The sequence below is a fragment of the Amphibalanus amphitrite genome, unplaced genomic scaffold, assembly GCF_019059575.1.
Source record: "Amphibalanus amphitrite isolate SeventyFive unplaced genomic scaffold, NRLGWU_Aamphi_draft 000001F_arrow, whole genome shotgun sequence".
Taxonomy (NCBI): Eukaryota; Metazoa; Arthropoda; class Thecostraca; order Balanomorpha; family Balanidae; genus Amphibalanus; species Amphibalanus amphitrite.
This window is the reverse complement of record NW_024881499.1, coordinates 422,924-439,543: the sequence shown is the minus strand read 5'-3', so window position 1 is coordinate 439,543 and position 16,620 is coordinate 422,924. Positions and strand designations below refer to the sequence as shown.

The following is a 16,620-nucleotide window of genomic DNA, read 5'->3' as shown; positions in this document are numbered from 1 at the left end:
TGCATTTGAATATCCCGATGTTTTAATCTTATTACGGAGCGAGCGAAGCGAGCGGAGTCTTTCGTAGATTAACGGAACTTTCTGAGTATGAGCGGCCGGCCGGCCGTGCGGACGCTTTTGCGAGGCTTATACGAGTATCTCAGCAACCACTTGACCGATTTACATGCAGTATTTTTTGTAGGGTAGCTTCATTCCTTCTAAAGGTGGCAAAAGATGAAAATTTTGGGAACCAGACTCGAACCAGACCCGGCTGGACATTTCTGGAACCAGTCGGACCCGGTCTTAGTTGGAATCGGAACCAGTTGGACCCGTTCCCCAAAAATCAATTAATACCAACTAGTTGTAGGTATCATTAGCTGCATCATGTTAAACAGCCTATTTCCCACTGGGAATACTCATGAGATACTGTGTGCAAAGAAACATTCACTTCATATTTTGCGGTAATGTGTAGTGTGCAAGATGTATAGTTAATGGAAGGACCCGGTTGGACCCGTCAGAAAAGTTCTAGGAACCGGTCTGGACCCATATGGGTCCAGACTGGTTCTTTGGACCGGGTCCTCGGGTCCACATTTTGCCACCTCTGATTTCTTCTACCAAGTATCGGACTTTTACCGTTGCATGTGGGTGACCGCTTATGCACGTCCCACGTGCAAAACGAAGGAGTGCCATTTTTGTAATAATTGCAATGTCTCCTGGGCCGATTGCACTGAAAGTTGGCATCTAACTAGGTAGGCACCCACTAGGCAATGCATATCCAAATTTCGTCTTTTTAGCTCCAGTGGAAGCTGAGATCTTAGGGGGGGGGCGACATCCGCCCCCCTTCCACTAGGCGTAGTACTCGCAACCCTTCCACTGCGCGTGTTAACCCGCGCCCCATAGGGCTATCGGCGGACCCTACCACCCGTAGGGGGGGGGGGGCGTTACGGCCCCTCCTAAGATCTCGGAAATTTACCGGCCGATTTTCAAAGTTCAAACGGCGTTCGATAGCCCCACCGGGAAACAACCTTGTGACCAAATTTCATTGACTTAGGTCAAACCGATGACGTCACAGGTCAGGTCAAAAGGTCGGATTTTCACCGTTCACAGGCATTTTAAGAAATGTGTTGTGAAATCGAGTAAATTGGTAAGGTATTGAAAACCATCGATGGTACATTGTTCGTCAAACACATACTTTGCTATCTGAGGTCACTGATATCAGGTCAGGTCACTGGGGGGTCACAATATGAAAGTGTCGTGTGATACATGTTTTATGGTCCATTTTACATGACAAATGCAATTATGTGGGTAAGGCAGCCTTTAGGGCCAGCTTAGGTCACGTTTTGGTGAAGGTCAAGGTCAGGTCAAATTGTGTCAAATTTCAAAGTTGATATTTTTGCATAAAATGGGTATCGATTCGATGCAGCTCGTCACGGGGAGTCTAATGGTGGTCTTTGTTTTGCCCTACGTGGTCTAGAATTGCCAAAAATTGAGTTTGAAAATTTGACGTCATCATTTTCAAACGTTTTTTTTCGCTATAACTTGACCAAAAAACGAGATATCGATCTTGAATTTGGTATGTAGATAGAAAACGGTGGGTACTATCACATATATTCCGGTTTTTTCGAAACTAAAAAAAACGATTTTTTTGCTAATATATCCAAAAATGCTTTTTTGATTTTTTTTTTGGGTCAAAACAAAATTTCAAAAATCCGAGACAGCAGTTTTGTAGCCCTGTCAATTCTACACCTTTTATGTCCTAATCATTTTGTCTGTATCTTCAAAGGTGTAGGCCTGACAGCTCTTCTCGCGAAGGTCTTTTTCGGTCGAAAATGGCAGAACATGAAGTCATTCTGACGTCATTTTTGGCCAACCTATCATAGCCTCTGGAAAATTTTTTGGTCACAATGTGTAAAATTGATGCCCGGAGGGGCCTGAAAGTTTGGTGGCGACATCTCCAGCCGTTTAGGAGATATCGACGGAAAAGGACGGGGGGGGGGGGGCGTTTCGCCCCCCCCCCCCCTACAGGGTGCGGGTTAATTCTACACCTATTTTGTTTTGATCATTTTTTTTTGCATCTTCAAAGCTGTGGGCCTAATAGCTCTTCTCGCGAAGGTCTTTTTTCGGTCGAAAATGGCAGAACATGTCATTCTGACGTCATTGTGGCCAACCTATCATAGCCTCTGGAAAAAATTTTGGTCACAATATGTAAAATTGATGCCCGGAGGGGTACAGAAAGTTTGGGGGCGATGTCTCCAGCCGTTTAGGAGATCTTGACGGAAAAGGACAGGGGGGTGTTTCGTCCCCCCCCCCCTACGGGGCGCGGGTTAAGTGTTGCCCGGTCATAGTTTTTTTTTAATGGGCTGGTTCTAATCAGTTTATTTGGAATAGGCACTCACTGCCTATTAGCACCCTACATATTTAATTGTTAAACAATACTGTTCCATTCATCATAGTGAAATATAGACGGTTGATGAAGCCTTTTTTGCTTAGGGGTCTTCCGAAAGTTAATCGTGAATAGGGGAATGTGTGCTTCCTTCAAACTGACGGTGTGCCGGACGGCCCGGGCGGGGGCCACTTCACCTGGTGCTGGCCGCGGCCAGGTTTTGCACAGCGGGCGGCGCACTGGTCTGGTGTGCGGTGTCTGGGCCGGGCTGCCGTCTGCCGGCGTCACTGGACTGGCGCGTCTGTCGGGCAGGCGAGGACCTGGCGGCCGCGGCGGCCCGCGAGGTGCTGGAGGAGACGGGCGTGCAGGCGCGCTTCAGCTCGCTGCTGGCGTTCCGGCACATGCACGGCGCGGCGCACGGCTGCTCCGACCTCTACTTCATCTGCGTGATGCAGCCGCTCTCCACCGAGATCCGCATGTGCCCGCGCGAGCTGGCCGACTGCCGCTGGATGCCGGTACGTCTGTGGGCCCGGGCCGACTCCGCGCCACGGCCGCCCGTCTATGTCGAGCCTAAGTTAGGTATCCTAAGTGGCAACATGGGGTCATGTAGCTCAGGCTTGTCATATCGTATCATGTTTCTTTTGCACTCTCATTTGGGCCATCTTTTTATGGCCCAAATAAAGCATAGTTGATTACCGTTTTTATAATGCTTTACAAAATGGTGAGTCAGACATGTGCATGGATCCGAGAAAATGGAGCTGGGATATCCCTCGGATCCTTCTCGAATCCCATGGGATCATAGATCCAGTTCTCTGATTTATGGAGAGATCCGTATGAACCACAGATCCGAGTCCCTTTTTTGCTTGAGATCCAGTGAGAGCATAGATCCTCACTTATTTTTTGTCAATACAGAAATAAATAAATTGTTGCAACTCTCAAACATTCTGTTTTAGTGATTTTATGTGATTGCACATCATAGACCATAGTTTGGTGGTACTTATTGACATAGAAACCCTTTAAAACATGGCTTCAAATGTTCTGCATGGTGGGATCCACCCAGATCATAGATCCATGTTTTTCGTTTGTCGTCAGATCGTATTAGATCATAGATCCAAGATTGCAGTTTGCTTCAGCTCCACTGAGATCATATACATCTCCTGGGTGATCTCCAGGGTGATCCAAAAAAAAAAAAAAAAATAGAACCCCTAACTTAAAATGTCTGTAAGTCCGAAAGTGTTATTTTATTGACAAATTGCAAACATCATTAGAAAGAGCGTTCAATTTTCTATAAAACCAAGTTAATTGAACTTCACTATCACTATAAATATTACCCTAGTTATATGCCTATATAATTTGTGTCACGAAACTCAGTGAAACGGTTTTCCACATTATCCGCAAATCACTGATTTGCGGTTTGCTGTTCTGACCATGTCGCATGTCGGAGGTTCATGAATAAAAATAGCTCATTCACGTGCTATTGTAATGAATTTAAATTACAACAGGAGCAAAAAAAATGTCATTCGGTGCTCCATGCCACACGGCCCACTCAGTGGTCAACTTTCAGGAACAGGCCTGCCCGGCCTTCATCGAGCCAGACGCCTGGCCACCGAAGAGTCCTGTCCTCAACCCTTTTAACTGATTCGTGTGGAGCGAACTGGAGCGAGTGGTGTACAGAGGTCAAGAGGATCAGCACCATCGAGGAGCTGAAGGAAAGGCTGAGGGCCTGCTGGGACCAGTTGTCCCAGAGACTGCTGCCCCGCGCAGTTGGAGCCGTCCGCAAGCGACTGCAGGCCTGCGTGACGGCCCACGGAGCTCGGTTTGAGCACATGCTGAGATGAAAAGCGGAAGCTAGGATGCGTGTATCTGTTTTATTGTGTGCTTCTGCGTAAACTTATATGTAATAAAATTAAAGTGGATGTGGTATTATTCGTAAAAAAAAAACAACAGATGGAGTGCTAACGGATTTCAGTGCATTGTTAACAATTGGCGATTTCGTTTCACTCAGTTTTCTGTCGCTCATTCCGAAATCTAACAGTGTGTCAATACTTTACATCATACATGCAACAACTTGACATGATTTTATAGAGGATTTAATGCTCTTTCTAATGGTGTTTGCAATTTGTCAATAAACTGAATACTTTTGGAGTTATAGACATTTTAAGTTAGGGGTTCCAAATTTTTTGGATCACCCTGTAGATCCATCCCTCGGATCCATGCACATGTCTGGTGAGAGTGATATGACATGGCTTACCCGAAGCTGTTGATATTTTCAGCTAGAGATAAGTTCAGACCGCAGAATAAAAGGAGCGTTAGGTACCTACCTTGATTGAAATGGACAGAAAAAGGAAATCAAAGAAATACTGCGCTGTTACCTTATTCTTCTATCAAAACATCAATACTGCATTGCCAGCTCGGAATTTAAGCAGTTCCCGATGTTGTGAGACTGAGTAGTGAGTGCCCAAACCGGTAATTGCAAGGCAGGGACCCCACTTTGGCTATCTCAACTTAAAACTAATGTTAAAGTGGGATGGTCACTATAAACCTCACACTTATACGGAGGTTGGATACACTTATTCTCCCTCGATCTTTTTCTTTTTTGCGAATAAATCGCGTAAAAAGCTGCCGATTGCGACAAAACTTACAGTTCTTTTTTATCAATTTTGCACCTACCTCGAAAATTTGATGACTGACCTTATGGTCTTTGACCTATAGGTACCCTGTTACATTTGCCCCCTGCAAAAATGTTACAATTGTCCCCGTCGCGCCGTGACATTTTTTAGACTAAACTGGCGCGAAGAAAAGATGCTGCATGGACAGCATCTAATGCTTTCAATTTATGGACAACAAGCCTACCAACCCTTAACCCGCGCCCCACTGGGGTCTGCGTATAACACGCCCTACTGGGGGGGGGGGGGCTATTCATAGCCCCCCCTCCTAACTCCGAAACTACTGGGTCGATCGTCAAAATTCAAACGGCGTCTGATAGCCCCGGAAAAACTGTCGAGCGAAACCTAATTTCATTGACCTCGAGGTCACCGATGACGTCACAGGTCAGGTCAAATTAAAAATTATTAGCATTTTGGCTTGTTCACGTTTTGGGCTCTGGCCGCCGTCTTACAAGTCAGATCAGGCTCATTTTTGGTCCACACACTCGTGAACAGATGCTCTAGATACCCTGAGGGTACCAAACTTGTACTTTGATTTTCAGGTCAAGGTCAGGTCATCACAGGTCACGAAAATATTATATCATGCTTCGGCCACGTGACACATGTTTTATGGTCCATTTAGGCCAAAGAATTCGAATTTGATGTCGTCTGTGTCATTCGAGGTCATTTTGAGTCGAATTTTGCTTAGGTCAGGTCACTTTCAGGTCAAAAAAGGTCAAATTTTGAAGTTAAAATTTTTCAACAGAAAAGGTGTCTATTGGATGCAGTTTGAGCTCAGGAACACGATGGTGCTATTTATATTGGCGTACGATGTCAAATACATGGTAAAAAATGATTTGAAAAATTAATAATTGTGAATTTTTTTGCAATAATGCGTATAACTTGGCCATTTTTGAAGATATTTAGCTAAAACTTGCTAGAGTTAGTCATAATAACGCATTCTATCACATATATTCCGGTTTTTTTCGAAAAATCAAAAACTTTTTGAAAAAAAATGTAAAAATGTAAATTTTGAATTTTATTGTATGAAATTTTCGAAATTTTCAAAATTTCGAAAATCCGAGATAGCAGTTTGATAGCGCAGTCTATTCTGAGTCCTCTCATGCAAAGAAATTGGATCTAGCTCAAAAACTGAGCCCTTGGGAGCGATTGCCGTGGTTCAATGTTTTGCGTCGAAATCGGCCGAACATGACGTCACTCTGACGTCATTTCCGGCCGACCTATGGTAGCTACGAAGTTCAAATTTTGACACAAGGTGTCAAATTGATGCAGCCGAAGGTACTGAAAGTTTGGCGTCGATACGTCAAGCGGTTTGGAAGTTATTGCAGAAAAATGGGAGGGGGGGCTATAAATAGCCCCCCCCCCAGTGGGGCGCGGGTTAAGAAATATACAAACTCAATATCTTTTCAATCGCAGAAATCAGGTAATCAAATTCAAAGGCATAAGAATTTGCGAAATGCTCTAAAAATCACATTAAGGCCGCCCCACACTGGACCTCGCATGCGGATTGCGAGTTTGCGGGTTTTGAGTTTTCATGCATAATACTAATTCATAGTGATTAGACCGAATTCCCTTATGGTAATTTCATAACCGCAGTGAAGCCGGTACACCTTCAGAAAATTACATGTCGTTGCAATACCAGCGCAACGAACCAAAATTCGACTCCAACGAAAAACCCGCAAACCTCGCAGAACTCGCAGACCTCGCAGCGAGGAAAATCGAAAGTCTACTCAAAATCAACTTTTGGAATGCGATGCAAGGTGACTCGCAAGCCAAAAACATGCAGACTCGCTTGTTAGATGGTAGTGTAGGTCACTCAGCTTAGATTGTATTATTTGATTTTGAAGACCCCCCCCCAAAAAAAAAAAACTCGTAATCCGCATGCGACGTCCAGTGTAGGGCGGCCTTTACTGTGCACAGCCATCGACATACGCGGCACTTTCGCTTCAAACTCCGTTAGGAAAGGCTTTGTAGAATTGCGCATTTCCGGTCTTGCCATCAGCTCAATTTATTGGTAAGTTTATGAATTCCAAACACTTACAATTGCCCCGTGTTACATTTGACCCCGCTCTCCCCTAATGAGTGTAGTAAATGCAAAATGCATTCCTTACTGATGGGACGTCGATGATTCGCATTAAGGTGCTCATTTGATTTCTTTTTACCGCCATTATGTGTCACCAGTATAACGCCTTTTGGGGCGACTAACGGAGCGAGCGAGAGGGTGGGCCTTGCACGTGCGAAATTGCGAGGGGGTACCTCCAACTGACTTGTGCACGGCACCCTACTAACCGGTCTCTAGCGATGTGCTAGATTTGGGCACAATCGGCCCAGCCATTCTCGAGATCTGGGAGCTGCATCTGCACGTGCGCACGTGCAAAATGGGTCCCAACTGACTTGTGCACGGCACCCTACTAACCGGTCCCTAACTGTGTACCAAATTTGAGCGCAATCGGTCGAGCCGTTCTCTAGATCTGGAAACGACCCCTGCACGTGCGCACGTGCAGCAGCACCCCAACTCTGGCACATGGATATGCAGTGCCTAGTGGGTACCTACCTTCATGCCAACTTTCAGCGCAATCGGCCAAGTAGTTACCGAGAAATTGCAACAATTACAAAACTGACACCTCTTCGTTTTGCACGTGGCACGTGCATAAGGGGTCACCCACATGCATCAGGAATAGTCCAATACTTGGTAGAAGGAATGAAGCTACCCTACAAAAATTACCGCATGTAAATCGGTCAAGTGGTTGCTGAGATATAAGCCTCGCAAAAGCGTCCGCACGGCCGGCCGGCCGCTCATACTCAGAAATTTCCGTTAATCTAAGGAAAGACTCCGCTCGCTTCGCTCGCTCCGTAACTATGGTGGAAGATACATATTTCACATTTAATCGCATCCCCATACAAAGCAAACAAAAACGAAAGGGTTTGTGCCCAGCTCACAAACCCTTTCGTGGAACAGCATGTATCTATGCCCGCGCCCTCAGCACCCTGTCCAATGTCACTCCGGTTCCTTAAAACATAGTGCTTGCGGCGCAGCTCATATGGACCAGAAAAAAAAAACGTTTCCAACTCTAAATGGATATTGCTTAAAAAGTGATAAAGATACCTATATCATTGAAACTTCGAACATTGAATGCGACATATAGTTATTTTTAGTACCTAAGTAGTTTGATTTTATGTTATTCGGTGAATTACTTTTAAAACCATTTGTTTTTCAAACATGCCACGTAACAATTGCTTTTTGCGCGCATGTTTGAAAAAAAAAATAAGGGAAAGGGCCATTTTCATCCCGGCGCCACTGTCTGGAGCCATGCCTTCCAATAGCCGATACTCTCATCGATGGTTCAGGGTGACACGCCCTCAGGCAACCACAATGTCTCTGCAAGCGGCGACAATGTCGGAAGGAGTCTCTAGTGGTCTAACCATCTTCAGGTGTCTCAGTTGCTCTCCTGGGTGGCATTCCTAGGAAAAGGTAGCTTTTCAAGCAGCTTTTTGTCGTTCGCCGGTAATGCTGCTTTTCAACAGCATAGTAACTGTGGTCTTCTGGCACAGGAAACAGTCTGCTCTAGTTTTTTCCTTATCCGGTCGATTGACTGTTTGATCTACTGGTAGTGAGCAAGCCATGCACTATGCCACTCTTTCTGTCGAAACGGGACCTGATAGTGAAACGGATGGCATCCACGGGCACAATGTTGACTTAGTATTTGAATTTTTGGCACAGAAGTAAAAAAAATATTTAAAATGATAACATACGTGTTGGTTTCATTCTCGTGTTCCATATTTTTTTTTTAACATGTTACGTCTAACCCAAATATCATCTTGGTTTAACTTCGGAAAAAAATCAAGAACGTGTCACTTGATTCAACAAAATGGTGCTAGCTTGAAAATGATGATACAGTTATACAATTTGACATACCAATGCGCAAAGAAGTGACGCAAACTTGACGAAAATTTTGGGTCGTTATTTGCTTTATAATTTGATGTAGTCCTTCCAAGTTGGAAACATTTTCTTCTGGGCCACCCGGTATAGTATCGATGGCTTTATCGATCAAGAAACAATGCCTTATTTGTCATCGCTCGCAAGTTCCAAATCTGATAACTTTGCTTTCCCGCGCAGATTGCTGAATACGCCCGACACGCGGACGTTCATGCGCTCAACAAGCTGTTCATCAACAAGTACCTCGAGTCGCGGCGACACGGAGCCAGCCTGCAGCTCTGTCAGATGCACATCCCGGGCGTCAGCCGCGTTCAGAACGTGTTCACGATCGGCGCGCGCGCTGACGACGCTGACGAGGTGAAGGGCGCGGCGGCCGCTCCGGTGCTGTGAGCGCTCTCCGGGCACGCCGCGCCCCCCTCTCCCGGCGGCCAAACCGGCCGTTAGTCAGGCGTCCCGTCACTCAGCGGTGCCGGTGCACCCGTGTCGGCCCGATTGCCCGCGGCGGCGCCGGTACAGGCGTGCCAACAGTAGAGGGACGGCTGCCCGCGGCCCGTGCCGGCTGGACGCGATGCGACCTGGGTGCACTGCCTTCCGCGCGCCGAGTCTCGCCCAGATGTTCGCATACCAAGTATGCGGGCTTGCCGCCTTGTCAAACTCTCAGGTACCAACTGTTTCTATCTGCCAGACGGTGGTGAATTGTTGCAGCTGACTGGCTGATGTGATTGTACGCTCACATTTTGGTGCATGACGCTCCATTTATTTACCCGATATAGTTGTATAGCTGTATTGCGTTGAAACATGGCTCTGTTTTAGCTAGCCATAACTATTCTGTCACGACAGTGATTTCAAACATGTTCTAGGGCTTGTAATTTTGGAAGCTACGGCGACAAGCCAGCATAACTCAGAGGCTGCCATATTTTTTGTCTCAATTGTGTAAATGTTACAGTTGGCCAGCGAAATCACAAATTTCGCGGAGCCACTATAGTTCGTTTTTTTTTCCAAAGGACGCTGGCTCCAAGTTCATTATCGTAGCTCTCACGTGAGTTTTGGCAGCTTCGGCGTCTGGCTAAGAATTTCTGACCGAAACAAACTTCTGTTTCAACTTTTGCACGGTAAATACCCGGAAATTGTGTCTTGAAAAATTAACATACTGTGATGACGTCACTGGCGGTAGCAGGCACCCAATGTCCGTTCGATGGGACAAAGTGTCGACGAATTTGGGGAAAACTTTGTTTTTCACTGTTGCCGAGGCTATAATCGAATAAGGGGTTCCGTCCATAGTATTTATACGTTACATTGCAATACAAGTTCGACAGCATGACGTCACCACTGTTCTGATATCTAGTCCTAAAACGCACGTGTGGAATTTATCGGGAAGAAATCACATGTTAAAATTAGTCGACGCTCAATTTTCTCAGGTTTAGTGTTTGCCCGCTTTGCTCGCTAAAACACGTGCTTATTCGAAAAACATACTTGGAGCCAGAGTCCTTTTGAAAAAAACGAATTATAGTGAATCTACGCAATCATAGCTAATCAGCAAACTTACAAAGCCACGTGAAGCTGCGGAATCCACAAACTCATACTGGAAAACTCGATGAGCTCGTGGATCTACTAGTGTGTGTGTGGGGGGGGGGGGGCTCCGCGTACTTCATAATCCGCGGACTGTCGATTCTTGTTGTTCAGTGATACCGCGGATTACAGCCTTTAGTCTGTCTTCTTACAGTCTCCTTAGTTGCCAGGGATGGCGGCTATCCAGTAATGTGGTGCATTTTGGCTGCATATAAATTAAAACAGAGAAGCCTAAATTGCATACAAAACGAAAGCATTATATTATAAAATGGTCATCAGGCTCAGTCCTGGTTTCGTTTCGGTGGAGTGATCCCGCTCACTCCCTAGCGCTCTATGAAAGAAATACACCGGCGTCTCCGGCTTCCGGTGCGGGTCCGGACAACACGTGCCTCATATCAGGCGGCTTCGACTGCCACTGCCCGCCTTGAGCTTCGCACATCCCAAACGTGACCAATCCATGTTTGAAAACATGAAGTGAAGTGAGACGATTATTCCAGAGATAATGTCAACCTTGTATACAGCGCGCAAAAATATCTTTTGAACGGTTAATGGGATGGACGATGGCGATTGTTGTCTTTTTCTGAAATTCCGTAGTAGCTCGCATAGTAGCATACCTATATTATACCTACCCGCATAGGTACCGGCGTAATTACATAGTTACCCGCATAGTAACTAGGTACAGGTAGGGGAGAGTGGGGCAAAGCGGCCACCTTAACGCTTCTTACGATGCCATGGGCGCAAAATGACCTTTTAGTTGGCGCGCGCTTAAAGGGACCCTCCCACCTTAAAGGAAAAGGACCACCTTTAACATGGGGATTGAAACTGAGATAGCCATCTTGTAGCCCGTGTCCGAAAACCTACTTGTTTAACCTCTTACGGCCGATTTCGGCCTCCATTCGTAGTTATCGGCAAATTTAAAAGAAAATATGCCAGGAATGCGTCCTTATCCCTGGAATGCGTTCTTATCCGACAATACAGCCACCCGCGGCGAGGCTTTGGTTTTTAACCAATCAGCTTGCAGCAGTACTGATCAGGCACGGATCCCTGTACTAGCGAGCAGACCATGAGCAGTTGCGTTATTTTTCGTTGTCTGTTCTGGCAATCGGCCGGCGGATGAACATCCGCAATCGAATCTTGAAATCCGTCGCGCTGATTGGTGATGAGTTTCATGAGCTACTTTCATGAGGTCTATGAAAGTAAACCTATGCTATGCCCTGAACAGATGACATCTCGTTTGGTAGCCAATTGCTAAAATGTATTTTTATCTTACGCAAGGCAGTATACCATATTTTATACCGTGGAGTTCTATAGCCTTGCCGTGGCTGTTATCCGAAATCGGGGCATTTTTGTTGGAACAAATAGTAAATACCTATAACAACGATGAAGAAGTGCGTGATCCGCGGAGCAAACGACCTACGTCGGGTCGGGACTGATATGCGTGTGACTGTGCACCAGTAAGTAGGTACCTAGGTACCTAAATTCTTATTTATTGCAATGGCTCTTCTATTACTTTTGTTTTCACAGAACTCTCCCCTGGATTAGCAAACCCTTTTGAACTGTTCAGGCTTTCACAACTGAAATGCCAGACTGGATAAAAAAAACACAAGTTATGCCGAATATGTCAGGCGAAGTGGCGTGATTGCGGCGTTGCCCCAAAAATTTCATCGCACATCCAGCATAATTTTGCATGCGTCAAATTCAGCGCATGGTGGCAGCTGAATTTTTAGGCGCAGGGTGACCGCATGGCGCATAATGTTTATGCAAATGGCTGTCACCGAATTTTTTGACACGCTGTGGTCAATCTAGCAGCAGACTTGCCCTGCGGGCGCTGGCAGGTCTGAAGAGAGTCGGAACTTCCAGCCTGGGGCTTGTTTCACCTTAAGATTCTACAGTGTGCCACACATATTGTGGTATTGGGTTTTCATGGGAACATTAATTCAGAGTTCAGACGCTCAGAAAGGGAAGAGCGTCTGACTCTGAGGCCCTGGAACAATCTGTCTGGTTGATATAGCCTTGGTCGGTAGATATGCACATGTGCTTTATGTAAAAGTGACTTAATTTTGGTGCAAACAGGCACCCAACTTTCAGTGGAAATCATGCACTGGAATTTCAGCTCAAAATTGCTTGCTTCAAATTTTGGCGCATGAGGGGCTCGCGGGCGTCCGGCGTAGTGTATGGATGTTTTCCAGTCTGGCTGAAAGGTAGAACTCAGACACATTTATCCAGCCCTTCAAATCCCATTTCCTGGTTGTGGTAACACCTACCTTTCCATGGGGGTTTGGTTCATCTCTTGTCTACACAGTTTTCTTTCACTTATGTGCTGACAAGAAAAGGAAACTCACCAGAGCCCAGTTTCACCAAGTGCAGTAAACTCAATTTGGGGTAAACTATCAAACTACCCCACTACTTAACTACAAAAACTACCCCAAAATTAAGTTTACCGCACTTGGTGAAACTGGGCTCAGTGGAGCTATTCAGCTTAATACACAGAGTATGTGTTGCATGGACTAAGCATGTGTTGACCATTTTTTACTTTTAGGTTCCCGCAAAAAAAAGAAGTACAGAGAAAAGTGGATGAGGGTGTGTGGCATGACCAATGAGCCAAGACCACATGACCACTTAAACTTAACAAGAAGTGCGCACCATGATAAGCACAGTCAAAAACGTTTGCGTCTAAAGAACAGTGCTGTGCCGGATCAGAATGTAAGTTATTTTTTAGAAGTGATGAAAATGCCTGCTATATTGTTTAAAAAAAAATTATCAAAAGACTTTGAATATTGTTTTTTGTAACACTTCACTCTAAAGTTATTCCTAGTACCAGACATTACAGCTTTAGTGCAGTCTTTATTTGTGATATTTTTAGCCAAAAATTATTACTAGTACCGAGCCCTTACAGCTTTACAGCCTTAGTACCTTGCCCTTATTTTTTATATTTTTTAGCCATTTCAACCTAACCGAATATCTGTATGTTTGTATGTTATTGTTTTGATCTATATTTTATGCTACCTCCCTATAGGTAAGTTTTATTAAAACATGTGGTAACGGTGTGCTGATTTTTTACAGATTCCGTATACGCCTTGGGTTGCTGTCGCTGCTCGGTCACCCACAGATGAAAGTGATCAAGAAATGGACATCACTCAGGTAAGATTCAAGCGTCCTTTATTTTACACATAATACACTAACTTAACTTGTTGTGCACTCGGGGGCGGTCAGCCTGTTGTAGGTATGTAGGTAAACCTACATGTGCAGGTATGTGTAGGTATGTAGGTAGGTTAAACCTGTTTATTTCCCTTTTATTTGAATAACTGAAAGGGAGAAACACAATTATACCCACAAAACAAATGACAACTAAATGAGATAAGCCAGACAGATAATACCAGTAAAACACCTTTTGGACGAAGAACGAGCGAGCGAGATAGAGAGGTACTTCCAACGGGCTTGTGCGAAGCACCCTTCTAACCGGTCGCGGGTCGCTAGCGGTGTGCCAAATTTGAACACAATCGGTCCAGCCGTTCCTGAGATCTGGAAGCGGCATTCTGCACGTGCGCACGTGCAAACGGGGTCCATACTGACTTTTGCACGGCACCCTACTAACCGGTCCCCAACCGTGTAGGTACCAAATTTGAACGCAATCGGCCCAGCCGTTCTCGAGATCTGGAAGCGCCCCCCCCTGCACGTGCGCACGTGCAGTAGCACCCTAACCGCAACATATGGGAATGCATTACCTGGTGGGTGCCTACTGCCTACCTGTATGCCAAGTTTCAGCTAAATCGCCCCAGTAATTACAGAGTTATTGAAATGGGAACAAATTCGGCACCTCTTCTTTTTGCATTTTGCACGTGCAGTGGGGGTCACTCACATAGATCAAGAGCATCCGACCTTTGGTTGAAGGGGTGCAGCTACCCTACAAAATTTACCGCAAGACCGCCCAAGCGGCTGCTGAGATATGAGCCTCTCAAAATCACTTCTTTTGCAACTTTTGACAAATAACACCCTTGACTTTTCACGTGGCACGTGCCACGACGGTCCCTGAAATGTATCAAGAGTAGTCAATTACGGGGTAGAGGGAATAGGACTACCCAACAAAAAAAAAAAGACCGCAGGCCAATCGGTCCAGCGGTTGCTGAGATATAAGCCTCTCAAAAGCGTTACAGGCCGTCCCGGGTCGGGCCGCTCATACTGAGCTTTTTCCGTGACATTGAAAAGACTTCGCTTCGCTCGCTCGCTCGTAATTAACAATTCATGGTTGACTCTATATGGATTAAGCTAAGTGATTGCGCTCTATTAGCACACTATCTAAGTAGCCCTTAATTGCTGCCGGTGCGTGGGCTGTGAAAGTGAGCCGAGCTGTGACGCAAACCGTGCGCCTTTTTCAGGTGTGGGATCACTCGTGGAAGTTCACGGCGGATACGGAGCCGTGCATGCAGCTCTGGTTCGATCCTGCTCAGGGAAGCCCCAATGACGCCGTGGCGCGCATCTGGCGGCAGCGGCCCGCTCCTGACCCGGTCGCCCTGTGCCGAGCACAGAGCGCCGACTGATGTCAGTCTTGTGATCGAGCTTCCGCGCCGGAGGTGGAACAGGTGGAGCTGGCGGTCACCTGCGCGGGCACGGCGGCCTGTAAGCCGTGCCGAGACGAACCGCGACTCTTGCTAGATCTGCACCCCATTGTAATCTTCTGTAGTCGATATTCGGTAGGTACTCAATGCTCATTTTTCTGATATTAGACGAGTGGCGTGTTTTGATGTTACATTGGAGACTGCTGTCTCGGGTGGCCCGACAGTGTTCGATTGTGGTGTAATGTAGATACATAGACGGGATGCCGCGGCTCGGATTCGTAGCTGGACTACCATGTGCCTGTCGATTGAGATGCTTTGCCTGGCGATTGAGATGATTCAGGGCGCGGCCCTACACTGACGCCATGGTGCAATGAGTGACTGGCGACAACTAAGCAATTATGTACTTTTGTAGAGCACATGTTTTCATGGATACGAGAGGCAGTCCGTTTTTCGCTAGCAGTCATTTGGTTCACGATACTTTCGATACCGACAAATATGTTCGGGCGGCCGGTCCGTCCACAGCTAATGCGTGCTTGCCCGCCGATGCCTAACGGAGCGCTGTGCTGTCTACGCTCACTGGTCGCTGGCCCGAGAGCCGTTCGGTTGCTGCTGTTATAACAGTTCTCACAAAAACACGCTGGCTGGCTGCCAGTTCTTCACCAATGAGAGGCCCAGTAGCATCAGCAGGTAGCATTGTTTAATATTACTATTCCATTTTGTTTACCCATATGTCCGACCTAGAGCCGACTGGTAAAAAGCGGCAACCGAGCAGCCCTCCGCAGCGCTACAGATCATGTACGCTCGATTATACACAATATATGTCTTTCTTGCACACAGAGACATGACGTTTTGTAGAGCTTTTATATCGCTTGCGGCTGAAAGGAATATTGTACATTTTAGAGCTTTCATATACGCGAGAAAATATGGTGCAAAAAAAACATTTATGAAGCCTGTTGAATTTTAAAGGTTGTTGGGGCATTTCACAGACTGTGTCGGTGGGCAGGGCAGCCCGGCCCCGGCCGCCGCCGCCGCCGCCTCCTTCACTGGTATGTGGCAGGGACGGAAGCTTCGTATTGATATACCGGGGTGCAACTCAAGCAGCATATCACCTACGAAGTGAATGAAAACTAAATATTATGTATAACTGTGGTCTGCGCTGCGGTGTTTCCAAAGTGGAGGAAGTACGGGGAGCTGGACCCAGACTCGATGAGCCCTCTACTACGGATCTGGGTCTTCGCAGCTGATCGTCTGTGAATGATAGATCATATGATACCAATGCATACCGAACGGATCAAAAACAGTGCCATTATATATTTGCAATTCTACAGCTTTACGTAAGCCCATCCTAGTGAATGCATTAATACGCGTTGATTTGACAACTGACATCCGGTTGAAGGCGTTTTTTTTCGGTCAACAGCCGGCCAGCAGTTGTTGCAGGCCGGCCTCGTTGGGAAGCAGGTTCATTTTCCGACAGCCACTGCGTGCGGAAGCACTCTCTGATGGCGCGGACGGCGCGCGCCGGCTCCTGTT

At 46.3% G+C, this 16,620-nt stretch overlaps 1 protein-coding gene and 1 long non-coding RNA gene across 3 annotated transcripts in view; both read left to right on the top strand.

Moving 5' to 3' along the window:
• The window catches only part of LOC122381478 (nudix hydrolase 8-like), a 30,167-nt gene extending 19,404 nt beyond the window's left edge, over window positions 1–10,763 (top strand). For both annotated transcript variants that reach the window (XM_043365742.1, XM_043365831.1), the window contains exons 5-6: window positions 2,675–2,877; window positions 9,146–10,763. In XM_043365742.1, coding sequence (XP_043221677.1) covers window positions 2,675–2,877; window positions 9,146–9,355 — 413 coding nt within the window. In that variant the 3' untranslated portion in view covers window positions 9,356–10,763. The remainder of the gene's footprint in view (window positions 1–2,674; window positions 2,878–9,145) is intronic.
• Window positions 10,764–11,802: 1,039 nt separating this feature from the next.
• Window positions 11,803–15,434, top strand: LOC122381576. The gene is made up of 4 exons (XR_006256556.1): window positions 11,803–11,988; window positions 13,074–13,237; window positions 13,598–13,675; window positions 14,911–15,434. It is a non-coding gene; the product is annotated as an uncharacterized LOC122381576 (long non-coding RNA).
• The last annotated feature ends 1,186 nt before the right edge of the window (window positions 15,435–16,620 follow it).